This window comes from Malaclemys terrapin, chromosome 11 (assembly GCF_027887155.1).
Source record: "Malaclemys terrapin pileata isolate rMalTer1 chromosome 11, rMalTer1.hap1, whole genome shotgun sequence".
NCBI classification, from domain to species: domain Eukaryota; kingdom Metazoa; phylum Chordata; order Testudines; family Emydidae; genus Malaclemys; species Malaclemys terrapin.
The window spans coordinates 53,730,825-53,758,171 of NC_071515.1; the positions used below are offsets into that span (position 1 = coordinate 53,730,825).

Consider the following 27,347-nt stretch of genomic DNA (forward strand, 5'->3'; position numbering starts at 1 on the left):
TTCTCCCGAGATCCGGGCTCCCCGGAGAGCTCTGCCCTGCATGCACACACTTGTCCCGGCAAAGCCTTCTCAGGGCTTCCAGTTCTCCCGGCCCCGGCCCCGGCCCAGCGGCGTGGCCCTGCGGTGTACCGCGGCGCTGCTCCCCTAGAGGGCGTGTTGTTTACCGGCGATGGAGGCAGCCAGCATTTACAGTCTCTCTGGGCTCCATAAAAGGGGAAGAGGCGGATCAGTTTCTCTCTCATTGAGAGGGGACAGGATTGGAAGACGGGCCATATAAAGTCGGCTAAGGAGGAGTGAGACAAAGCAGTCGGCTCGGAATTGGACTTGGGAGACGGGCTGCGCAGCAGGGATCATCTTGCGAGGGGAGCACGGAGCGCCAGGCTCCTACTTAGCTGGGTGTTTCCGTGGCTTTATTTCTTTTGGGCAAACTCACTATTTTTTGCTGCAAGAGAAAATAAGGCAACATCAATGAAGGAGAGAAGAGCGAGCCAGAAATTATCCAGCAAATCTATCATGGATCCTAACCAGAACGTGAAATGTAAAATTGTGGTGGTTGGTGATAGCCAATGTGGGAAAACAGCTCTTCTCCATGTCTTTGCTAAGGACTGCTTCCCAGAGGTATGTCTAACCCACTCACGCTTTGTCTCCTAGTCCCGAGATGGAGCAAACCCTATACAGCCTCTATTTTTAACCTTCACGGGTGTTGCTCTCCCGGTCAAAGTCTTTTACAATTGTGCAGACGTATCTTTGCTTGTAAACCAGCCACTGTGATTTCAATAACTTACTCTGCAGTGGAAAAGGAAAACGATTAAATGTGGGGGAAAGTACATTTCTGAACCCAGCTGTTTGTTTCTACAACTTGTTCTCAAATGCGATGAACGATGTCAGACAGGCTTACTGGTATGGTTGTGGATTTTAAAGACAATAACGTTGTCCTTGTTTCTCTCTCTCTTATTCAGAATTATGTCCCTACAGTATTTGAAAATTACACGGCCAGTTTTGAAATTGACACACAAAGAATAGAGCTGAGTCTGTGGGACACCTCGGGTAAGAGACCTGCAGCGTAGCAGATGCCTCGTGATTATTTTTGCATTCATGTCATACTTGTGACTCAGATCGGTCTCTTAATCATGAATATTAATAAGCGATTGCTAAATCTAAATATTTGCTCCTGTGTGACACAAATACCCATTGAGCTTTTACGGAATAATTCATTCTTTCAAGCAGGAATTTCAACTGCTTTCTAGTTTAATAGTCACCTATACCAGGAGAAGGCGTTGTTTTAATGTGCCTCAGTTGTGTTTAGCCTCCCCTCCCCCCACCCCGACCCCAAAAAAGTTCTTGTACTAATTAGCCCAGCAGATGGGAGAAGGTTATTATTGCATATCATGAGCCTTTCATTTTAATATTTGTCATCACTGCTGTGAAAGCCAGCAGTGGTTCTCCGTGGGTAAAACCTGATCATACAAAAACAGCGAGATTAATAGTCACGCCGATAGCTGAATGGGTTTGGGGTGTTTTGCTCAAGTGTTTTTTTTTTTTTTTTTTTTTTTTTTTTTTTGCCTACTATGGGCCTAGGGTGACCAGATAGCAAGTGTGAAAAATCGGGACAAGGGGTGGGGGGTAATTTGCCCCTCTATAAGAAAAAGCCCCAAATATCAGGACTGTCCCTATAAAATCGGGACATCTGGTCATCCTATATGGACTCAATCCTGCACACGTTGCTGCACAGAAATACCTGTAACGTGGGCAAGGGGTGTCTGACTTCAATGGGACTACTTGGGTAAGTAAAGTTTCCCAGTGTGTAACTAGGATCTGTGCAGGATTGGGTTCTAAAGCCATCAGGGGGCTATCCGGTGAAGAAGTCACCTGAGAGCAGGAACTCTGTGGTACTTCTGATGCCTGAAGGGAAGGATGTACAGCCATATGTGTAATTATAGCGGAGTACAAAGAGACCCATCCCATACCCTTCCCCAACTTTTAGCTTGGGAGATGGGGGACAACAGTGTATGGCCCCACTACTTTACCAGGAACAAATGGCTTAGCATCTAGTCCATTCTTCCCCCTCCACCACAACCCAGTTCTGCAGCCTGCAGAGAGAGGAAGCCCTGCCCACAGCTCAGCTGCACTGCTTTTCCTCCTCTTCTACTGCAGGGTGTGTTGTGAGCAGGGCAGTGAGTCTGTGGATCCCTGACCTGACCCTCACCACAGTCACAAGATGAGAACACTGGGATCCAAGAGTGGACTCAACGGGGGTTGGGAGGGGTGTGTGTGTGTGGAAGGGAGATAAACAGAGCTTTTGGGGGACAGGAAGTGTGGAAAGGACAAACCCCCTAGAGACAACAGAACACATGATATAGAAAAGGCTTCCTGATAGGCCAGAGAGCATTGGGCTAACAAGCCTCCTCAGGGAAACAGAGAGCATGGGGAATCAGAGAGCATGTCAGGAACTGACCTTCTGGGAGAAATCAGAACCATAGGGCTGGAAAGGGAAGCAAAGGAGGAAATCAGGCACTGGAGAGACAGAGCTCTGACAAGAGGGGCAGATGGCTGAGAAGGGGAGGCAGGAGGTAGTTTTTTGTAGGGGGAGTGGCAGGAGAATCTTTTGAGAGTGGCAGGTGGAATGGGAGGGCACTGAACTCCAGAGCAGGGTAACAAAGGGAATGGGTAGAAATGCAAAAAGAGATCGCTCAGTGACGGGAAGATAAGGGAGTGGTAGAGAGCAACCAAAGGCAGGAAAGACAAATGATTGTGGGAGTTGGCATCCAGCACCCAGTGGTACAGAGACAATGGAATGTGGTAAAGGGACAGACCACCTAATGAGTGGAGGGGAACATGAGTCTGAGAAGGAAACAGAGCAGCACCCCCAGGGCAGCAGAATCCAAGGAAACTGAATTCAATTTATCTTCTCATTATATAGCCTGGGGAGCAAGTCCTCTGTCAAGAGTACTGCCTTGTGTGGCTTTAACAGAACCAGATGAAAAACAACATAGTCAAGTCCTTTTCTGGCTTGCAATAATTTTAGGACTCGGGAGACTTTGCATGAGAGCATCAAGTGTCAAAGCAAGTGGCTGTTTGTGTTGAACATGAGGCTAACATCAGGAAGGGAGTTCAGGGAAAGATAAATCATTTTCTTACAATCCAGCATTCAACTGCAAAGCAGCAGCCTTTGTGGGATTCTTGATGGAATCCACTGTAAGACAGGAACTAAACATCCCCTACTGCCTTGGTGACCGACCCTAAGGAGCACATTATTGCTGTTCACATCAATGGAGTGTTTGCCTCCAGATGTGAATGGCAGCTGTATGTGGAAGACAGCTGCATCTGGCTCTAATTCTCTTTATCTACAGAGGGATTCTCCCAGCCATTTACATTATGTGAGAAAAGGGAGGGGGGATAAAAATCTCCATTAATGAGAAGATCAGTCTATGTTGTAATGGAAGGAGAATGAGCATGACAAGTAAAAACACAGGATATTGTTTGACATGATAGGAAGGGCTATCTTAAGAATCTGTGCTCCCAGACCATCATCCCGGCTTGGTAACCTCTATTCCCCTTACAGGACACTAGGGGAGTAAAAGATAAGATGTGTGTGCACATGTGGTAATGTTAGATGAAGTCATCTGATGCTCCTATAGGATTTTTTTTTAATAGGTTCTTTTGTGTTCCAACTTTTGACAAAACAGAGTGTTTGTCTATTTCCCTGGCTCTGGGAGGTGTTAGACCCAATGTTAACCAGCAGGATGTTGGGGATGAGCCTTAGCCAGTCATCAAGCGGTGATAGAGAGAATATAATTTCTCCTCTCAGTTTTAAATATGGACAGCAGAAAAGCAGTATTTAGGTTTGTTTGTTTCCCCCTTCCAACTGTGTTTCCCACTCCTGTTTCAGAAATACTGACTCAGATGCCTGGTGATGGATTCTATTTCAAAGGTTAACTGGCATGCTAATAGTTTCTCAGGGGTTCAGCTTCTCTGTGTGCTGATGTCTATCTGAGGGACCTTGCATTCTCTAACTACCAGCCAAGTAGTTAGATTTGACTTTAGATCAGTAACTTCCCAACATTTTAGGGCCTGCTGTATCAGTTTATCAGATGAAGATCTCAGCTGTACAGACCTCTGCCAAACCTCCTATTCAACTGTGCCCACCCTAATTTGCCATGGCATCTAAGTGCCATGGGAGAGACTGGAACTGAGAACAGCCCAAGAGCCATTGCAAATTAGAGCACCAAGAAGTGAAAGGAGGTTGTTAGAGTTGACACATTAAGGCAGAGGAGGGGAAGCTGGGAGTGACAACCACAAAAGACTGAAGTGTCAGCAGAGGTTTGAGTATCTGTGATTGGGAACCACAGCATTAGATTAGTAAATCTGGGTTGAGGAAATGAATAGGGCATACAATTCCTTTCTCAAATATTTTTTCTTGGTCTGATCCCTAGACAGGTGCATAGTTTATATGGATGGACTGTCTTGATGCTGGGCCTGATGAAGGCAGCTCCTCCTCCAAAATGGCAGGATGATCCTGATACTGGAAATTAAATTTATGTAAAGGTTTTTTTTTATATATTGGTAATTTTTGGATTTAAGATAATTATCTTTATTCTGATTGGCTAGGTGCGGTCTCTGATTTTTTGCTGCACTATTGCCTGGAAAAGCAAGTAGTTTCATAGCCCATGCTCAATAGTATTTTCAAAAAGCAAGATGGCTAACAATACAAACAAGTAAGGGTTACAAACTTTTAGAATGTAATACAACATATAGTACCAGGTTTGAGTTTTCATTTTCATTGCTGCTCCACAGCATAAGATAACCACTCATTGCACAAATAAACTCTACACTGTAGCTTTCTGAAGTCATAGAAAATCACCAGTGAGCAGATTTATATTGAAACATACATCTTTAGTTTTGTTAATTAAAAAGTAACCCATTCTTCACAGGTCAACTCCTTTGACATACAAAGGTTTGAAATCAGTGTGAAAAACTAGATCAGATGTATACATGTAATGAAATATACATTTTGCAGTATTTTAAAAAGGGAAGAAGTAGTCTTACAGGAATATATACCTGAAAATGCTTTAAAACTCCTATGTAATAACTATTTGGGTCCTGATCAGGGAGCTAATATTTGCTTGAGTCAAAAGTGCAGGATCACAGGGTTAATATGTTTGCAATTTAAAACTAAAATTGTCAGAGTGGTAAAGCTGAAAGATCAAACTAATACTTTGTTTTGTATAAAGCATTGCTGAATGATTGATTTAGTGATTTGGGGGTTACAGGTAAAAAATGTCACATTCTGAAAACAGCCAGCTCCCATTGATTGTTAGAATAAATACTACCACAAACCTGGGCCACTCAATTTGAAAATCACACTACCAGACAAGAAGACTTCAAAAGATAAATTAACATTTTTGTCTTATCTCAAGTTCTTCTTGATTTGGTATTATTTTACAAATCTTTGTTCTGTATTTATCTGTTGAATTAGAATATAGTTCCTAAACTCCCATTAAATTCAGTGGTGGCACGACTGGGCCCACAGCAAAATTCAAGCTAATAAAATTATTATTTTATGCCACTGGTATATTTTTTTCAAATTATTATTGATTTCAGGTTTATATATTAAGAAAACATCTAGCATTCAATGTATTAGAAAATCACATTACAACACACTGAGACAATGACTCACGTTTAATGATGCCACTTGGAATACATTTATATATTTTACATAAAAATGATGCCATTTAGTTGACTTTGACAGCAATATACCTGAGACATTTCAAGATGACTTTATCAGTCTCCAGTATTCATTTTTAATTGTGTTAAACTGCCTTGTGTGTTTTCTTTAAACTACAGACAGCTTGCATCAAGATTCCAGGCTAACTGATTAATACCCTATACCTCCAATTAATTGAAGTTGATGGAAGTCTTGCCATTGAGTTCTTCAAGAGCCAGATATTGCCATTTCGAGGCCTAATTCTGCTCCCATTGAGGTGAATGGCAAACCTCCAGGCGTGGATAAAGTGGAATCTCATAATCCTGCCTCAGAGTGGTATCAGACCCCAGTGTTAGCACTGGTTTTGGTTACAGATAAAACTGCCCAATATATAATGGTAAATATAATGTATGGTCTAGGACCACAACTACAAAACAGTGGGCACCACATACTGGATGTTTGGAAACATTTTAAAGCCAAGCATAAATTTATTTGGAAAGTTTTTAATGAATTTCCAAGATCATCAAAGTCTAAATAAATATGGGGTTAGGACATTATATGTTTAAAAACGTGGACGGGGTAGGAAGAAAGATTATCTAAAATATTTTCTGGTACTGTCTAAACCTGTAAGTCTTTAAGGATTAAAATTACTCCTAATGTAAAGAAAAATGCCTGTTAAAATGAGATTTAACTAGTATAGAACTACCAAGCCTTTTTTTAAAATTAGTGCTATCTGGTTGCAATATCATTTCATTAGAAATTATTTCACTCTGTAGTGATATTGTATGATAGTCTCTAGCCAGTTAGGGTGTAATATGTTCATTTTGCTAAGCAGAATATTTCAGAGGAATATTCCATTTGGCAGCTGAAGAACCTTCACAATGTTATCTCATGGAAAGTATGATGAGTAGCTACACGTCACAGACTTCTTTCAGTTCATCGTTCACACATCAAACTTTAAATATATCCTGTTAGCAAGTTTTTGCCTCCTTACATTAAAATTACTTTTTTAAATTCAGATTTCTTATTTGTACAGCAAAAAGCTGCAAAGCAGTAAGACCATTTGGGGCTTTAAATATGTCTGTCTTTCTCTCCATGTCTAACTATAGACTGTAGGTCATTTTTGTAGCACACATATGAAGGTTGAAATGTGGACTTTGTGTCAAACACTCTAATAAAGTAATTCGCTACAGGACCAGAAATAGTACTGCAGTGCTGGGGATTAGCATATAATTAAATCCAGAAGGGCCTTAGAGCTTCAAACAAATTAGCTTTACTGTGATTTGCATGTGCACAGTGTGCTTGGTGTCTGTGTAGAAATGTAGCATTAATTACGAAGATCTTTCCACTGAACCGTTTTGCAAAATATATAAATTAGAGTTGTAACATATAAGAATTGCATTTAATAGAGAACCAACAAAAGCAGAAAGCACCATAGAGGTATTTCAGGGTTTGAAATCTTTGTCTTTCTGATCACCTACTAATTGGTCAAGTTGGGGCCTATACTCTTTGGTAATAGTTGAAAAACACATAATTTCCACATCATTTGTTTATTTTTTTAAAAAAGTATTGTCGATAAATGGGAAATGGAAAAGATTTATAAGAGGTCAGGGAAAAGACCAGGAATTAAAGAATATTTTTTGCTTAGAGTGAAAGATTGCTAAATCCATAAATACACTAAATTATTGTGAATGCTTGTAGTACTTCCTGCATTTGGAGATGATAAATCATTGAATTCTGCTACATAATAAATAAAATGGCCTTCATTTCCCCAAAATCGTTCACTGAAATATTAAAAGAAGGATGCCAGCAAGAGAGATTTAATGAAGTGTGTACTTCTTATAGTTACCACCACAGTTTTTGTAATTTTTAACACATAAAGCTAGTAACTAGACAGTTCAGGGAGTTGATATGGGATAATGCAATCCTTCACCTATGGGTCACTGGTTATTTGACCGATCAAAAAAAAAATGGCCACAAATTGCTAACATCTGATGGCTGTTTGGTGGTCTGTAAGAAATGAAATAATGCTACTGTACCAGTGTCACGTATTCCATACAACATGAAATGACATCCTATGGGCAGGCTCAGTAGAGCAGCCAAGAATTACATTGAGCAAGAACAATGAACTACCTAGAGTTGGTCCCTCCTAGGTAGTTAGGGTTAAGCCACATTGTTTAGGCAATGTGTGGAAATGCTTTGTGTGTTCTGTGGATAAACAGAGGATTTCAGTAGCCAGTAACCGTGATCTGGCATCTTACGCTATCACTAATATCCTGCTCCAGCAAAGCATTTAAGCACATGCCTAATTTTATTAAAGTTATTGAAAGCATTCACTTGCTTAATTTTAATCATGTGCTTTGGTGCTTTTCTGGATCAGGACCTAAATGTATTTTTAAAATGATAATGAATATGAGTTTTGCTCATTTAACTCTATATGAAACGTAAGATCTTAAATAGGCAGCTATGAAAATATTTAGCCAATTTAGGCTTAAGCTATTTTTGTAATTTGCCAAATAGAACTAAGAAATAAAAAATGCCGTTGGAACCAATCTCTGCCACAGAATAAGATGAACATGTACTCTGTCAGCCAGTTTTTGGATAAAATGTAAAATTGTTGAAATTAGCCCTGACAAAAATGTGTTTGTGGTTGCCACCAATCTGCTCTAACAAACTTAAAAATAAATAAATGTAGAGTTTTGATGGGAGTATGGCAGCTCTGTTTGTGAATTCTCCTCCTATTCTCTGCTCTTGGCATGGTTTCAGATTGGTACTAACTTGAGAAAAAGATTGAACAGAGTGTTATTGAACTGTATTCAGAAGGTCTGTGTAGACTTGATTCACATTCCTAAGATTCCTTAGGTTCTGAGAATTTTATTTGGAGTAAATGATGAAATGTTACATTGAATTGAGTCATGCAGTTAGGTTCTTAGTTGTTCTTTACTTGTGAAATCACAAAGATTTGGTTATTGCTGCTGAATGAAACCAGTAAATATATTTCTTCTGTTGAAACATTCCACACCATCAATATTTTAAAAGATTCCTATTAGTTCTACCACACACTTCCTCAGAGAAAAGAATGTGTCAAGTATATCTAGTTTACAACCAAACTGACAGATCACACTTAACTATCTTAATGTTCAGCATTTTAACATGAGAGACTCAAAAGGAAACAACATCAAAAAACAAAACATCTGGAGTTGGTATGGTGAGTGGAATCACTAAGCTGAATTTAGTAAGTGCATGCCTTCGTATGCATAAATGCATATTTATGCACATATATGGTATATATTGTATCATTGAGGAGTAGTGACTGAGCAGTTAGGTATGTGTCTAAGAAATTAGTTTCTGGGTGAGGCTCTTTAAGATTTCTCTTTAGCTGGCAACTTTTATCTTTCCAAATATTAATGATCTTAAAGACAAAGGGCTAATCCTGCTCTTACTTGTCTGAGCCATGCTGAGGGGGAGGAAAGCTGGGAGCCATGAAGTGGTTCACAAAACTAACTAGTGAGCACAGAGCAGGATGGCTGGGGATGGAGTTTGTGATACAGTACACTTTTCTGCTGTTCTACAAAACAGTATAGGTCTTCTGTTAGCATATCCGTGATGTACCACAGAATATCTGCCGAGGACTGGGAGCCTGGCCATGCAACCTATCTGGCAGATTGTTCCCTTGAGGCTCTGGAGTGCTGGCAGATTTAACAGTAGTGACAGGTATTGGTGGGGAAGATGCCCCCATCACAATACCCCTTTACAACATAGAACAGGATTTGTAAGAAAAGAATGTATTTTATTGATACAATTGACACAGCAGAAGCATAATACGTATATTGGAGCGAACTGTTCCCTTTAATTTCAATTGAGTTTCATCATGGATGAATTAGTCTTAATATATCTTATGTAGAAAGCTAAAAGCATTTGCTCTGCTTTTTTTTGGGGTGGGTGGGGGGAGGGCATATGATTGTTTCCTTCTTTGGTATACTTATCCATATGATTTACTCTGGATTTTCCCCATTTGAAAGGCCAGCTAAGGTGAAATACTAGTCCAGTACATACAATGTCAGGTCTTCTGATGCAATAATAGATATAGAACATAGTGTCGCTGTGATTGAGAGCCCACAGATATCAAAATATTATACAAAGGGGGTTAAAAAAGCAACTATTGAAACTATTTTGTAGGACACAGAAATCTAGAGGCAAAATATGGGCCTTGTGCATTCCATAAAGAGGCCAAATTTAGCTGTCCTTTACACCAGAGTAAATACAGAAATTCAGCTGAAGCCAATATAATTTTTTCAGATTTTTCAAGTCCTGCTCTATAATTGAGAGCAGGACTTGGCCCAGTATTTTGAATCTTTACTTTGTCAGGCCTACTATATCTGATATTTTTCCTCTAGTATTTTGTTTAATGTCAAAGAGTGCTAAAAGTTTTTGAAGAGCAGCATTCTGAAGCTATGAATATTCATTCATTCATTCATTCATTGTGGGATTGACATTGTTTACAATTCTTCTGGGGGAATGTTTGGAGGGGAAGCCCAGTTTCGTCAAACTATCTTCTTCTACCTAGTTGGGGAATGCTTCATTGCCCATATGTTGCTCCTAATTTCAAAAACAAAATTCCTAGAATTCTTGCCGTTCTCTTCTGGCATAAGCTGTCCAGCTGGAGTGCACTGTGATGTGTTCTCACTGTTTCTCTTACTACCTTGTGTAATAGCATGAACTGTTTTTCTTTCAGGGAGAAACTTACGGAATTTTTCTGTTCTGGTTAATCATGATAGTTTTTCAGCCTTTGAGATAATTTACAGTCAATTAGCTGTGGATAGTTTGAAGAAAATAGGGATCTAATTAGCTGATGAATCATACAACACATTTTTTAAAAAAATATTATGGTATTGTCTCAAAAAAATGTCATATGCCATCTTTTTAGGTCCATGGAATGGAGAAATACGGAAACTTAGTTATTTGTTTTATGTCATAGTTTTTCTTAAGCTATAGATATACCTTTCTTAAATCAAGCCCACAATTCAGTCCATGGGACTACTCATGTGCATAAGAACCCTGCTGAATCAGAGCCCTAATGAGTGAAGTTTTAACAGGTCTAGGGCCAAATTCTCTGCTAATGAAGATAGATGAAATTCCATTGAAGTCAATGGATATGCACCTATTTATACTAGCATAGAATTTGGCCCATAGTCACCTATCTCAGAGTCCTTTAGTCAATACCTATTATGGCCACATTCCTACAGAGATTTATGCTCATGCTTAACTTTACACACTGAGTAATCTCAGTGAAACCAATGGTGCTACTCAGTGTGTAAAGCTTACCCCACATATAAGTCTTTGCAGGGTTGGGCCTATGTTTATATTACATACGTTTACTGGAGTAACTTCTGTACAGTATCCTAAGGCTTTCTTTCATTGAGCAAACACCATTTTATTCTAGTCTTGACCATTGAAGACACCTTTAAAATATGCAATGGTGGTCCGTCCTGCTGTTGTTGAGAGGCCTATGTGCTAACATGGGGGGATTCCTTCCAACTAGGCTTCTGAAAAACATTAAGATCTCCCAACATTCGCCCAAGACTCATTGAATATACTGCTTTTGAAGACTGAAAGTTTAGTCCAGCTTCTGGAGGGGTCCAGAAGTAGAGTACAAAATATGTGTGAAAGAGCCTTCTTTCTTGAGAATACCTACTGATTTTTGCCAAATCCAGGGATTTAGTCAGTTCTGATAAACAGCTGAGAGACATCCAAACTTTTAGAATCATTGGCATAAGAGATGGAAAAGACATGTTAGGTCACCCAGTCCAGCAATGGGTAATGGCTCCCACACTTTCTGATTTTCTATAGAGTCATAAAAGAAAGAGACACAAAAGGCCCATTAGGTCACACAAGCCTTTGGTGGGGTCATACCCAAACCCAAACTTTTCTGAGACATGCCTGTCACTAGCTCCATACTCTATCCCAGACCTGATTTCACTCTTTGGGCTGTCAGGGAGTGTCACAGCTGCTTTCAAGCTTGCAAAGGAAGTTTAATCACTGGGCTACTAACCTGATTAATTACCTGAGGAAGAAATCACCCTTATTAATGACTAGGCCCAAGAAGGAATTGGAGTATGGAGAAGTGAGCACCAAAAATAACCTTGGAAATGTAGTATGTTTTGGAAGGAAGGATAGTGACCTGCCATTCAAGAGCTTTACTGTAAACCTTCTGAATAAGTTTGCATGACTGCAGAAGAAAAAGGAATATTAAGCAATAAAATAATTTCTTTTTTCTGGACAGGGTCTCCTTATTATGACAATGTCCGCCCGCTTTCCTATCCAGATTCTGATGCTGTCTTGATTTGTTTTGACATCAGTCGGCCAGAAACCCTTGACAGCGTGCTAAAAAAGGCAAGTGTATGGGAATATATTTTTTTATTTCAAAACTATTTATAAATAGAATCCGTTTTTAAAACTCTGAAATGTGTCACTATTTTCAAGTGTATAATCTAGCACTTTGCAGAGCTAGAATTTTAGTCCATCGTTTGAGAAGACTGAAAAATACTCAGAAGAAGAGGCATTAGGGAAGTGGAATTAAGTAGAATATTCACTCCCAAAAGCCCTTTGCAAGTATTTTAGGGGCATGTCATGTCAAAAGGAGTGGAGCCATGAAGAAGCTGCCTTTCAAGGCATGCTCCTCTAGCAAAGGGGATTAAAGACTCTATAGCAATTTGCATTGGCACAGTTAATACTAGTCTGCCCAGCATTAAGACTTCCACCATAGCTTTACTCCACATTATAGGGGTGGTGATATGCAGTCAGAGTGGAAGAGCCAGTGACAACATGACTCCTGAGGAAGGGGACTCAAAGCAGTGTGGAAGTGCAGGCCTTTCAGATGCTCCATGGTTTGCAGGATTAGTGCATGATTTCTCAGCAAAACTAAAGCTCAGCTACGTTTGAGGGCCCGGCACCTGCCCCTTGGTGACTTCTCAGACCTCTCCCCTTTCTTGGTGCAAATGAATCAAGAATTCTACAATGTTAACTTTAGAGTTTACTGACTACTTTGTCCGCTAATACAGTTTTTTCCATGGAGATTAGGAGTTAGGCCATTTTTGTTTTTCCTCCTTTATTTGAATGGATTTGAAAGTAAAATAACTCGTTTTCTTGTCTGAGCATCACCATCACTGACAATGTCAACAAAAGTGTGGGAACAGGTTGGTTTTTTTTTGTTAACGTGTCTTCCTGTCTGGCTCTCCGTGTACGGAACACACAATATTTTAGATCCTGAACAAACAGTGGGTACTGTGTTCTCACTTGTTTACAGAAGTGTGGTAGATTTTTTTTTTTTCAATACACATGTAAAAATTAGTGATCCCCATTAAACGTTAATGATTCTATGATTTGACAGATTTAGGCTGAAGAGAACATTATGAAAAACACCATTATGAGTTTATGTCCATGTTCACATACAGTATTTGCACAAGATATACAGTACACTATTGTGTATTCAGGATTAAGCATATTATTTGATCACCACAAATTGATTCTCCACAGATTAAACAGATTTTTTACAGCGCTCAAATAAAGCCATGAGCCAATATATATGATTATCTTTAATATGTTTTATATTTGTCTGAGACCTGCTTGTAATTCGTCATTTGAGGAACTGTTTGAATTAGCTAATGGCAACACCCTTTGTTATTTCTACTGCAATGTGGGTAAAACCAGTGAATCATAGGGTGAGAGAATAAGATTGTATACTGTTTACGGATTGTAGGCGGGATCAGGGCATGGCTCTGACAATCCTTACTCACAGGAATGGACATTTCAATTGAAGTCAGCAGGACTAGTGGGTGGGTAGTGGTTGCAAGATCTGCCCTAGATTGGAAGCTGCTAGTTCATATGCTCTTAAATCATCGAAGTCTACTTGTAGCATGGTTACAAGTTAAACAAGTACTGATGTAATGTATTTATGTAAAAAATGGTTCTTGTGACTTACCAAACTCTAATCCTGTTTCCATTGCCTCTTTTCACTAGCATGCTTTAATTAATCTAAATAATGTACTGCATTAGTATAATAACAAATTAATATTTTACAGTGGAAAGGTGAAATTCAGGAATTTTGTCCTAACACCAAAATGCTTCTGGTGGGTTGCAAGTCTGATCTGCGCACAGATGTGAGCACATTAGTGGAGCTTTCTAATCACAGGCAGACACCAGTATCGTATGATCAGGTATGTGTCATGTCTCATTCTTTCCACTTGTTACTTGGTGGTGGTGGTGGGAAATATGCAGTTCGGTAACATTGCATTCACTTTTAAGAGAAACAGCACTTCCTCTGCACTGAGCTTATTTACATTAAAATAGTTAGATACATACTATTACCTAATGATCACAACAGGTGAGTCTGAAAACACCAGAGGCTGTGTATTCTCTGCCTGCAGAATTCACATGTTCCTGCAGACTTGTGTCCCAGAAGTATAAGCTGTCACATAAATATGTTTCTAGCTCTAATGGTTGCAGAGAAAATCTTTAAAAAGTGAACTGAATGTAAACTAATGCAGTCCTTTTGCTGAGTCTATAGGCAGCCTGACACAGCACTCTATTAACGCGCACTAGGGAACTTTTAGTCTGGGCCAGCCGGGTCTACCCAGACCACTTAATGTGCAACATGTTGTGCTTTGAGTTCACACACCTCTCGTGTGCATTGCCGCTCATGTGGAAAAAGACTTTTAACTACAAGCAACACAGTGCAATCAACGCATCAACCTGGTCTTTAAATTTGAGTGCCCAAATCAAGGATCAAGGAAGCTCTGATGCTCACTTTGCTAATGTCTGTTGTACATGCAAAGCTGAGTTTTGGTGAACCCCAACATTAGAGCAGATTTAGTGGTTGGTTTAAGTCCTTAAAAGTAAATTGTTCCATATATAGTGAAATGGTGGCTCATTTTTCACGCAATACTGTACTGTCATTGTAGCAAACCTATAACAGGGCACCAAGGTGCTGTGATATACAAAAGCAACTTTAATTTTCCTCATATCTCACTACTCCAACACATTTTCTTTGCTTTATGAATTTAAAAAGTGCTTTGATGTTTAACAAACTTTAAAATGTAAACCAAAAGTCTGGCAGAAACTGTTAAATTATCACAACAAAAATACTCAGTTTTTCTTTATTTAGAACATTTTGTGTTTAAAATGATCAGAGAAACATTCTGTTGCAAATTTTGGCCAAGATTCTTTTCTCATCTGCATGGTGCATTGCATTCTTGATGCCAAAGTTCTGCCCTTCCAACATCCTTGGACTCTAAACTGTGTCCTGAGGATGTAACATCAGAACTGAGATCAGCAGTGTGAATCTAAGAACCCGGACAGAGTAGAGTAGTGCTATCATGTATTTCTTACATTATAACTGGGGTATGCAACACAGTTGTACATGGGGTATAGGAAACACTGGTATGATCCATGTAGTTTATCATTATTATTCTGAATTAAAATTTAATTCTCTTTGCTGAGGGTGTTTTCACTGACAGTTTTTAATATATAGCTGAAAGAGAATTTATTTTAGAGTACGGTGCATTGTTCAGCCATACTGCCTCTGATTGTATAGCCATTTACATGAGGAAAGTGCATGCCTGTTGCTCAGTAACTGAGGTCTTACAAAAGACTGTAAATAAAGCATTATAATGGTATAGTGTCAGCTTGTTAAAATGCTGGTTAAGCACAGCGTGTTTGGTAATGGAATATGCAGGCTTTCCTCTCTAGTTCATTGATTTGAATCCAGCCCATGTTGACCGAGACCAAATGTTAATACCATCTGATCATCGTTTGATAGGTTATCTGAAAGGGTTGAGAGTGGGGGCCAATTTGCTAGCAGAACATTGTGCACATCACAAAAGCTGCCACCACCTCAAATGACTCTTCGTTGGCAGTTTTAGAGGAGAGGCTAGAGACTGAGTGGCTTTCTCCAGCTTAGAAGTGACCTTTCTGGGACAGAGGCACATTGATGTGGACACAGTGGCAAAATGAGAACAGACACATGCCTGGAATTAAGTGGCAGGCCGCAATATACAGGGAAGGTGCACTACCCTCCCACGACCCATACTCTCCTATGCCAGAATGTAATTGGTTCCGGTGAGGGGTTACAGGACTCTTTACCATATAATCCAGAACGCAGGGTAGGCTCTCCTCAGCCTACCACCCAGGACTCAGTTCTCTCTGAGTCCTAGCACCCTCCCCACTGCGAGGGGAACAGAGGGTGCAGCAGGATGGGGACCTTAGATCATGAGTGACACATGGTCTCACCCTATCACATGAGCCCAAGCCCACCACCAAAATCCCAGGACTTTTACCTCTGAGAGCTGTTCATTTTATTATCTTCACTGCACTGGAAACTGTCTGCAAGTTGCAACGAATAAACAGTTCCACTCCAGTACCTCAGTTTGATACTAAGCATGTCCCTACTTAACTCAGTGGAAGAGAACAAAGAGAGGCTCCAAGTGCTCCCTGCACCAGCTTAAATCCTGGGAGCAGGGGAATGCTGGCCAGTCAGAATCCCTCTCTCCAGATGACCAATGGGTTCTAGAGACTCCCAGGGGGGGGAGATACATATTGGCCCTTGGTTAGTGTCTCCCACCCTTACTGCTGGGATGGTCCCCCTTTCACTGCTGGCCCCATCAAGTTCCCCCACCCGCTCATGCGGGTGGGTAGCATTTGACAGGGCTGTAAGGAAGAGCTGCTGCTGCACAACAGATGCCTTTTCTGTGCAGAGATAAGGGTTTGATTTTTCAGGCAGTCAGTCCAGTACCTTTCAGGATGAATACAAGAGTCTCCCAAACCAAAAAGTACAAATTTTCTGAATAGGAAAAATCAGTAATGTTTTTGTTTTCAGGTATAGACAGGCCATTGTCCTTATCATATATAGCTTTCAAATTATGCGTATTTCCTCACAGGAAACAATTCTTAGATATGTGTATAATACATTTTGAGTGCGTATCCCTATCCGTATTTTGCAAAAAACCTAATGAGTTGCTGTGTGTCACTTTGCTGTCTTAGATTTAGTTTTCACACAACATTATGTATTCAAACAGTGCTGAAAAATAACCGGATGGTTTACTTTGGCTTTGTACAAAACCTCCTTATTGACTGCCGTTTCTTTTTCTCCCCTCACCCCCCCAGGGTACAAATATGGCCAAACAGATTGGAGCAGCCACTTACATTGAATGCTCAGCCTTACAGTCAGAGAACAGTGTAAGAGACATTTTTCATGTTGCCACGTTGGCATGTGTAAACAAAACAAACAAAAATGTTAAGCGGAACAAATCCCAGAGGGCAACAAAGCGAATTTCACACATGCCTGGCAGGCCAGAACTATCTACAGTTGCTACAGATTTGCGAAAGGACAAAGCAAAGAGCTGCACAGTGATGTGAAGGATCTGGGTTTCCTTAGGAAGAAGGAAGAGACAATGTGTTCAGGAAAGGTGAAGACTCAATGAAGTACACAGCCAAAGTGGTATATAATGTGTGGGCTTAAGTCAAGACTTTAAAGGATACTCTTCACCTTTTGTGTGAGATTGTATTTAGGGATTCAGCATGTAGACTAAGCAGTGGGAAGAGATGGATCTGAATGAGATGGCTGTCAAAAATGTTACATGGAAGAAATGCCAAAAAAGGAAAATATTTGAATGTGCTAGAGAAGAGGAGGAAAAGTAGCACCTCAGAGAAAGAAGATGTCCTTGACAGTGCTTGTTTGTTTTCTTAAAGATCTGTTCCTGGATACCTACTTTGATTTAATTAAAATAATATTTTAATGTTCCTTTTTAAAAATAAATTAATTAAAGAGGTTAATAACACATCCTCATCATTGGGGAACTAGCCCCATGACCTTACAGTTAGTTTTGCCACAGGATATGATCTAATTTCCTTGTAGCTCATCATTAAAATGGAAATTATATCAAGAACCATGGGTCATCCGGAGGAAAACATTGTATATGAAAAGCTTGGAAATTATGCCTTCCTGAGATGGCTGCACAAGCTAAATTGGAACATGTTAATGACGAGAACCTTTTGAGACTTCCCATTATTATAAGTGCCCTAGCACAACAAAATTAGACAGATCAAGTAGAAAAAAATTACTGCTTGTTACAGAACTTTTCAAAACATTGACTATTTCTGTTCATCATTGTGATTGTACTTAAAAAGTAATGCTCTTAATCTTTATTGTTTTACATCTTCTGTGTTAAGATATGATGTACTGTATGGATATGTCATTGTAGGTTGAGTTGCAAAATCAGATGAAAGGTGCTATCAATGATGATTACAAATGAGCCTCAGTTTAAAACATAATTCTTACAGCCTTAATGCCCAATCCTGTTTAGGTGCTGAGAATCCTCAGCTCCTAGTCTTCGGGAGTGGAGATGCTCAGTTCTTCCCAGGCCCTATGGCTGTGTAATGGTGAAGTGCTATTCTGTGGTATGGTTCTCTGCAACTTTGTTTAAGCAAAAATAACAGTACACACATGAGCCAACATAGCCAAGTTATCTTGTATATGATACATTCTAACAGGGCTGCATTTGGTGACCGTCTCTTATTTCAGATTTCATTTTCTTAGAATGAGCGCTGTAAGGAAATGGGGCCTTAAGGAGCCCCCAGTGGAAACTGGATACTATTTTAATCCTAAAGGACTAATATGTGCATATCCAGACAGTGGTCATTAAACATTACTTCAGCGAACCGGATTCAGTCAAATTCTTTTTCACTTGCTGATTACTATACTTACATGAAATAAATCAATCAGCCTTTAAAATAAGTTGCAGATGTTTACTGACCAATTATTTTCATGGCTTCTTTTAAAAGGATACTCGAAGCTCTGACCAGTGTTGCTCTAGCTTGTTGAAAACAAGCATTCTTTCCCAGTGATAATGCTTCATTTTTGAAGTATTAAAGTGATGTTTGCTTTAAGCTGTGGCAGGGTAGAGGATGATGGGTAATTAAAACACTCAGTCCTACGTGTTACCAGCACTTTGCTTTGTTTCTGCAAAAAAGAAAAAAAATACCATTCCAGTCATTTCCCACAAAAAAACCCAGACATTTTACCACCGTATATGCTTTTGATTGATGCAACAATATGCTTAGGGCAGTATTACAAAATAGCTGGCAAGTGCTTTCTGTATTTAAGTATTGTAAAAAGAAAATAAGTTATAACTGTTATAAAACAGGACATTCATTACTTCTCTTTTTTTAACGTTGAAGTCACTTTGTATGTTTGATTAATGTTTCTGCAGTATTTATTAAAATATCTTTTTTTCTTTGAATAAAAAATAATAACCAAGTCTTAGTGTAAATGACCTGTGTGGCTAGTTCACTGTAATTTGTGTTTGTTTTCCTGACATTACTGTACGGAATAGTATGCTGTGTACATCTTGGAGTTTTTATGCAGTCTGAATGAAATTGTGACCTATCCTTGTTGTCTCTCATTTAAGTTATGCCATTTTGGTTTGTTGCCATTTAGAATTGTGTGTGTTTATTGGGTTACTTTGTCTGAATCACATTTCCAGAAAGTTACAGAGAGATGACAGGGAGTAGAAGGGGAGTAAACTGGTGCAAATAAGTGAAATACACTCTCCTTTATGTCCTTTAAAAAACTGAATGCATGTTAAGGAAGCTTCCAAACATTCAGTTTGTCTACACTACAAAGAAAGGTGTGTTCCTAATTCATTTTAGCGAACCCGGGTTAGCTAACTTGGATTAAAATAGCCGTGAAGACATGGCAGCTTGCTTTTAATTCAGGTTACCAGCTGGAGTTCAACCCCAGGCTTCTCTGTTGGCTTTAACTTGAGCTGATATCCTGAGTTTAAAACAGAATACCAAAATATTTTGCAGTGTAGACATATCCTTAGACTGCTGTAAGTTGTGAGTCTGCACTTTCTTCAGAATTTCCTATTTTCCACTGACCTTGGCAGCAATAGGTGGGTTAATATTTTGACTGTGATGAAACATTCTTCACTGATTGCTATGTATTAAGTAAAACCAGACTTTTCTTTAGCATTAGGCATGCATGTCATCTCTCATCACTATATGACATATTTATAGTGGCCTCTGAAGGAAAAACTCCCACTCCACAAGGGAAGGTTGAGTTTCCAAGCTTACTCTTAAAATATTTCAGGATAATGCTGGAACAGTGAGCGTGAACTCATGACTCCATTCAAGTCAATGGACTTTGTCACTAACTTCAGTGGGGTCAGGATTTCACCCTGAATGAATTCTTAAAACTACCCCCGCTTGAGGAGCAGCAACTGCTTGAAAGTCAGACTCCATTTCCAATAGTCACGTTTGTCCCTCTTCTCTAACTCTAGTTCCTTTTATTTGTGGGATTACAATTTAATAATATTAATCATGCTGGACCAGCCTTATGGTTGGAAAGTCCTTAACCAAGAGTTAGCTGAAGCTAATAGGAGAAGAAATTAGGTTCTGAGTTGTGTCCTGAAATCCTACAAAAAAACAAGCCATGAGTTGGTTTAAGGTTCTTTAAAGTTGCCAAGGGTTCCCATGCAGTTGACTATCTTGTTATTGTTTAAGGTTGTTCTATATCATATGCCATCTCCCAGGGTATTCAAAGTAAAGCTGAAGATGTATAGAAAGGTGGATTTGATAATCCTTTCTTTAATTGTATATATTGAATGAAATACTGAATCTGTGAATGTTATCATTTAAAACATGGGTCTCTATTCATAGGATACTGTACTTTAGTTTCTTGGCAGTCAAAGCACCCAGGAGCTGGTCATTGGTGCACACATGGAAAAATATTTTTCATTAATATTGAAACTATGGTTTAAAAAAATTGGAGAAAGTGGGGGGAGGAAGCACCTGGCACCTTTTTAAGAAACTTATTTCATGAAAAGCCAAGTAACTTGCATTCTATATTTTAAGCCAAGAAAAACGATCAACAGAAAAGTTTTGCAAATGGAATAGCTGTGGTTAACGGTATGTACAAAATTAGAATCCACATCAGTAACAAAGCAAATGTTTTGTTTGCTTTTTGAGGACTTGAAGTTTGTAAAATTATCATCCCTTTCAAACCTATAGTTGAAGTGGTAAATCACAAGGTCTTTTATTTGTAATCTCTGGTAAGTGTCTTTTGGTAAGATGTTTTTCTTAAGTGCCATTTTGGTCCTTGGAAATACATTTGGCAGATTTGCATTTTTGTTAGTCCATTCCCAAAAACACTTGGCTTTTGCCTCTGTATTCTTCTATTGTGCAACTGGGTTATGCAATCATTTACAGTAAATGAATCATCTTACTAGATACATAAACAGCAGAAAAATATCAAAGGGGCCACAAGAGAACAGTGCTGCTAAACACTGCAATATTTTATGATGCTGAACTAGAATTGACACTGGAATTAGGTGGCTGTAAGGAACAAAGAAAGATCACCAGGTTGAATATGTGCTATTCAGCAAACATTTACTGTATATAAAAAGACCTAGACAACCTGTCTGTAAGACAGGAATGACTAGTCAGTTATCAGTCATCAGAGAGTGAGGCAGAGGAAAACCTTAGACTGTTTTACAATTGCTGGATGAATTCAGGTCAACTCAGCAAAAGTGAAATTTTAAAAAATAGGCCAATCATTCTTGTATAGACAATTCTTGTATAGACCTCCCTCCACCTGTGGTGGACTTGTTGACTCAAGGCATTGGTAACATACTTACTGATGAAAAGGTCTCTGTAACTGGTTCAAAGCAGTGGCACTAAGTCACCATCAGATGGTTGCTGTTTGGTGACTTATCTGTGAAGTTTTTAGTCTCTGCCTGGTTCGCAGCATGGAAAGAAAGCAAATCTACCATAACAGACGTTCTTGCTCACAGTCTCAGAAGATCTAATAAATTTATTAGTCTCTAAGGTGCCACAAGTACTCCTAGTCTCAGAAGAGAGACTACGGGTTGAGTAGGAATGGAAACTGATCTAATTCTTTCACCCTCAAAAAATGGCTCCTCTGTGCCAGAATCTGCAGAGCACAATGGGGAAGCTGGCACTATTGCTGCCTTTTTCACTAAAAGAGATATCATCTGTGACTCCTATTTGGCATATCTTTGTATGTACAGCACTTAGCACAGTGGTGAGTGGCTGGGCCTCCAAAGAACTTCAATACATGGTAGAAATCTCGCAACACATTAAAGTTTAAGGAACATCTTCCTTTACAAAGCAAAGTTTGCTAAAACATCATCTCACAGATCTTCAATCCCACACAAATCTATCCTGAGTACTGATCAGACTTATTAGTCTTTGCAAAGGCCACATCTACACTAGAAATAAAGCCATGTTAGAAGAACTGACTTTATATATAATCATGCTAACAAAGCCACTGCAGTTTCTAAATAGGGTTGTAAAAGAGTTATGTCCAGTCTATACACTGGCCTGGCAAAGCATGTTTAGAACAAGTTTCATCTCCGGGGTAAACAAATCAGAAAAAACTTGTATACTTTCCTGCAGACTGACCAGCTCAGTCTGCTAATTAGGAAAACCTTATATCCAAAAAGATGATTTATTAGTCTCTTACTAGGAAATGAACTAGCCCAGCCTCCTATCCCTACAGAATTGCACAAGAGTCTTGGAAAGTGTAAAGTTGTTCCACATCCAAAAAGAAATGTTCTGCCAAGTGTCTCTATTTTCCTCTAAAAATAGATCTGTTTGCAGAACTACAGCTAGGGAAGGAAAGAGGAACTCCAGAGAAAGGGCTGTTCTTACCCCATTTTTAAAAGCAAGCAGTGGAAAAGGGGGAAATCCTACAGCATTAACCTATTTTGTATTTCCTTTCAGAGCAGTGGTTGGGAAATCAAACACTTCGCTGTTACCTATTATGGGACAAATCCTGAATGAATAATTCAATTTTGATTCAGCTTTTTTACTTCAAATTCCTATTAAAGTCAATAAGGGTTTGCCTAAGTAAGGACCTAGTAAAATCTGAGTAACTGGACTGGATTGAACTCAAAAGACCTGTGGGTTCCTGGTTCTACCAACAATTTATTCTGTGACTTTGGGCCAGTCAATTCACTTCTCTGTGCTTTTGTTTCCCCTGCCATGCGTTGTCTGTTATGTCTATTTGGATTATAAACTCTTGAGGGGAGGGACTGTATCTTAATATGTCTGTACAGCTAGAGCACCAGGGATCAGCTCTTCAACTGGCACAATATTCTTCTTTGTTGATATAGCAAAATCACTCGAAGAAAAATGCTGACTGGTATTCACCACAGTGCTCCCCTCACAGCCTCAGAGCTGTGCGGAGGCTTTATCTGGGCCAGCAGAGGAAAGAAAACTCCAGGCCCATCTGAGGATTTCATCCCTCTCTCTTCCTTGAGGAGGACCTGGAAGCTGATTGGTTGGAGAGAGGAATAAGCCTATTGGCTCCTGTGAACTCAAGGGGAATAGGCTTATTGAACATCCTCCTGCTTGGGAGTCCCATTCTGTACCAGGAAGAAAACTCCCCCCTTCCTCCTTGGGGCTAGAGTAAAATATATATATTTGCTGCGGGCATCATGCCAGTCATCTTCTTGGGGCTGGGAATTGGGAAGGAACTTTTCTCTGCCAGGGTGGGGTGGGTTTTTTGCCTTCCTGTAAGCAGCCCAGGGGTCTGGTGGATTAGTTAGGTTGTAGAATTAATTTTGTCACAACCTGGCAAGTACCCAGCACAATAAGAGTCCCAGTTCCCTGGTAAACATGTCCCTCGATCTGCTGGCAATGCTCCTACTTATACAGCCCAAAATGCCGTTAGCCTTCTTGGCAACAAGGGCACACTGTTGACTCATATCCAGCTTCTCATCCACTGTAACTCCTAGGTCCTTTTCTGCAGAACTGCTGCCTAGCCACTTGGTCCCTAGTCTATAGCAGTGCATGGGATTCTTCTGTCCTAGGTGCAGGACTCTGTCCTAGGTGCAGGACTCTGCACCTGTCCTTGTTGAACTTCATCAGATTTCTTTTGACCCAATCCTCTAATTTGTCTAGGTCTCTCTGTATCCTATCCTATCCCTACCCTCCAGCGTATCTACCACTCCTCACAGTTTAGTGTCATCTGCAAACTTGCTGAGGGTGCAATCCACACCATCCTCCAGATCATTAATGAAGATATTGAACAAAACCGGCCCCAGGACCAACCCTTGGGGCACTCCGCTTGATACCGGCTGCCAATTAGACATGGAGCCATTGATCACTACCCATTGAGCCCGACGATCTAGCCAGCTTCCCATCCACCTTATAGTCCATTGATCCAGCCCATACTGCTTTAACTTGCTGGCAAGAATACTGTGGGCGACCATATCAAAAGCTTTGCTAAAGTCAAGGAATAACATGTCCACTGCTGGCCCCACTCCCTAAGCTCTCACACAAGGGAGGGTGGTGGGTTCTCAGTAATGATGTTGGGATCAGGTTAACAGGGCTGCCCACCACCAGGTGGAATAGATTACGAAGGGAGGGTGACCTGAACTGAATGAGTTATTGCCAAATAGTTCACAGATGTGTTATTTAATAAAATTGCAGCCTAGTTAAACTACATTCCTCATATCTTGTCTGTCTTCTTGTCTGGGACAATTGGTGCCTTTTAAAATGACCATATTACAACAAATGGCAGATTTCAAGCTAATATCTACCCTTCGTTATACCAGTGTCAATTTAGAGGAACTATTGCAGTTAGTCTGGACTGACCCTGGTGTAAGTGAGTGCAAAATCTGACCCTCTGTATGGTACTCAACAAGTATAGTTCAAATTATTAGTACTATCACATATGTCATAGTATACTACTTATTTGTCACAAAATATATTAGCTTCCAATATCACTTGTCTACTATGATCATCAACAATTGCCTTGCCATTAATAGTTCATGGACGACAGGAGAAATGAAAGCAGCCATCAAATGCATTTTATGACACCTTCAAGAGAGGAAATGATGTATGTGATAGCCTTATTTCTCAGCTTATGGTTAAATTGTCATTGAATATACTGGAGTGCTTCACTCTCCTCACTTGCTGTGCAACACACATCATTAGTTTTCAGTCTGAAGCCGTACCCTCACATGCTCTATTATGATATCGAAGGGGACAGTTAAGATAAGTTGCCTCAGAGGTTCTGCTGGAGCCCTGGCTGCTGGTGAATGTCCAGAGAACAGTGGTGGCCATGAGCGGTTGGGGTTTTTCTCCCATTTGTGCTTGGCTGAAAGCTTGTGATTTTTTTCTGTTCTTATCCATGCTGGCTTTGTCACCTTCCCTTTGAATTACAGCAGTGAGTTTACTTCAGCCAGTGCAGAATGTTGTTGCATACTTACTTACCTGTGTCTCATGTAGGGAACACATTACACCTGTGCTCTGTATTCTCCTCCCATTCAATCCAGAGGCAGCAATTCCTCCAGAACCCAGGATGCCAGCAACTTGTCTCCACCACACTAGCCCACCTGGCCTAGGAAGACAAGGCAGTTACTTTTTCCTAGTGTCTGAATTCATGGTCATGTTATTTTTTGGAGAGGTCCTTTCAGGCAGCTGCTTCACTTACATTAGCAAGAACACTTTGCAAGTTGTATATGATTGGGTAAGTGCCACCACACTCTGGTGCAGCAGGATGCATGGCCACTGGTGGCACAGATTCAAGAGAGGGTCTAGGGTGGTGCAGAGGAAAGGAAAGCCAGTATCAAAGTGTACTTCCTTTCTCCAGCAGGGAGATTCCACTGGTACCTCTTCCAGCAGAAAGGATTTCAGGCTGAGATCACCAGGCCACTTGCTGTCACCCTCCAACAGCAGGATGTCTGTGAAAGCCAATAGAAGCCCATTCCCTTCTTTGTGCAGAAGGAATCCACTAGTGACCTGCTCCCTGCTCCAGCAGTAGGAAATGCAGAGGCAGAAATTTGCTTATGGCTCTCCCCTGAAGAAACTTCTCAATTACTCCTGTCCTCTCAATGCCAGATCTGGGGTTAAAAACCTACAAGCACTCAGCTTTCAAGAGCAGAGTTCATTCATAATCCAGGGGACTGTGACCCTTGCTTTAGCTTGACTTTAAATCAGGGCAGCTTTAGGGGTCCCTTCCACACCGGGCCCAATTAGGGTTGTGGTGCCGGGGCGGAGGGTGCTGATGTGTGTGATTGGTGCGCCCCTTGACTACAACTTCAAATCATATCCAAGAGTTTAGTATAGTGCACCCATTGAATCAGGAGGCTGCATCTTTCCCTGCTTTAAATCATCCTAAAATAAAAGTACTAGCAGTGATTAATGTGACAGGAGTTTTTATTGTTTTGCTTTTTATATGTTCTGTGTATAAGTAATGAAACAACTATTATGTTAGTATTTGGGCTGATTATGTAGTATTGCTTTTTTATAGAACACCAAGCAGTTAATTTATAATATAATTAAAGTGGATTTTTATTCATAAATGTTCAACATCTAATTGTGATAGAGAAGAGAGTTACTATGTATATGAACTATTTTATTAATACATGAGCAAATATATTGGTGCATTTGAGACAGAAATGTGGATTACAAACACAGATGAATGTCAATTTTTACAAGTGCTCAATACACTGTGTTGTTTGCATGATGTTCATCATCACAAAATCATGAGATGCAGTTATGTACAAATATCAAAAGAGAAAGATTGGCAAAATGCACCTTTATGTGAAAGTTTTAGCTTCAAGATTAAAATCTGCAGGCCAGACCCTCAGCTGGATTTAAATTGATGTAGTCATTGGAACTAGACTCATTTCCATCAATGGGGGTTTGGCCCTCTATTTTTGTCTTTATGTGCAATGTATAAGCTGCACTGTATTTATCAACCTGGAAGTCGCTTTCACCAGTGAGTAATAGCTTGGAATAGTTCAGCTAGCAGCATCAGACATTCCAAATACATCAACACAATCTGTGACTATTGCTGTCCTTGCTGAAACCCATTTAACTACAAAGGAGAAATTGCTACTTCAATCTATCCTGCTGCTGGTGCTGCAGCAGGTAATTGGTTGATGGGTCTGTTACATGGCAGGCAGAGGAAAAAAAATTACTCTGGAATATATGCAGCTGCAGATGTAGTAAATCACAATTAATAGTACTTATAGAGTAGTTGCTTTGTAGCACTGGAGACTACCAGAATCTTGCAGGGTATCCTCCCTCACCATAGTATTGATGGTAGGTGAATTTCAAGGTAGTGAGGGGTGTGGAATCAGCCATAAATAACGCTTAGAGAAAATACTGAGGATGATGGTGGCAACCATGCTTAGGGCTAACAGAAAATCTGTCTGTTCATAAAGCACCATAGGAAGTGCTTAAGAAAATGCCAGTCTTGCAAAATGAAGAAATGAATGCAATATTCTTTAGTAACACTGACTGACAAGATCATTTTTGCAGACTTGCGTTACATGCTGTGTAAGTGAGTCACATAGCTAAGACCTGCTAAGGTGCTTATCTACTTATATGTCTGTCTTTCCTAAAACAATTTCTCAAGCTTTTAGTGTTTGAACAGACATATTTTGACCATTTGTTAGGTTGTAGTGTTCTGTTTCGTCCTGGAATCTTCCCTCCTTTAAGGCTTGTGCACAGCTCCTTTTTCATATACCCAGTTGGATACTTGTTCTTTTGCCTATAGAATAAGCTATGTTGGTGCATACCAACTCACATGGGAGAAGCTAATTACTGA

General features: G+C 39.9%; 1 protein-coding gene across 1 annotated transcript; it reads left to right on the plus strand.

Moving 5' to 3' along the window:
• Positions 1 to 259: 259 nt before the first annotated feature.
• Positions 260 to 19,147, plus strand: RND3 (Rho family GTPase 3). The gene is made up of 5 exons (XM_054044361.1): positions 260 to 618; positions 960 to 1,047; positions 11,988 to 12,097; positions 13,786 to 13,920; positions 16,865 to 19,147. Exons 1-5 carry the CDS (start codon positions 469 to 471, stop codon positions 17,114 to 17,116), a joined length of 735 nt encoding a protein of 244 aa, XP_053900336.1. The 5' UTR covers positions 260 to 468; the 3' UTR covers positions 17,117 to 19,147.
• Positions 19,148 to 27,347: the final 8,200 nt, after the last annotated feature.

Excerpts from the sequence above, each read along its gene's own strand:
- RND3 (XM_054044361.1), top strand. The coding sequence starts at position 469 with ATGAAGGAGAGAAGAGCGAGCCAGAAATTATCCAGCAAATCTATCATG. Across the intron at positions 1,048-11,987 it reads GAGTCTGTGGGACACCTCGG|GGTCTCCTTATTATGACAAT; the intron begins GTAAGAGACCTG and ends TTTTCTGGACAG. Across the intron at positions 13,921-16,864 it reads CACCAGTATCGTATGATCAG|GGTACAAATATGGCCAAACA; the intron begins GTATGTGTCATG and ends TCACCCCCCCAG.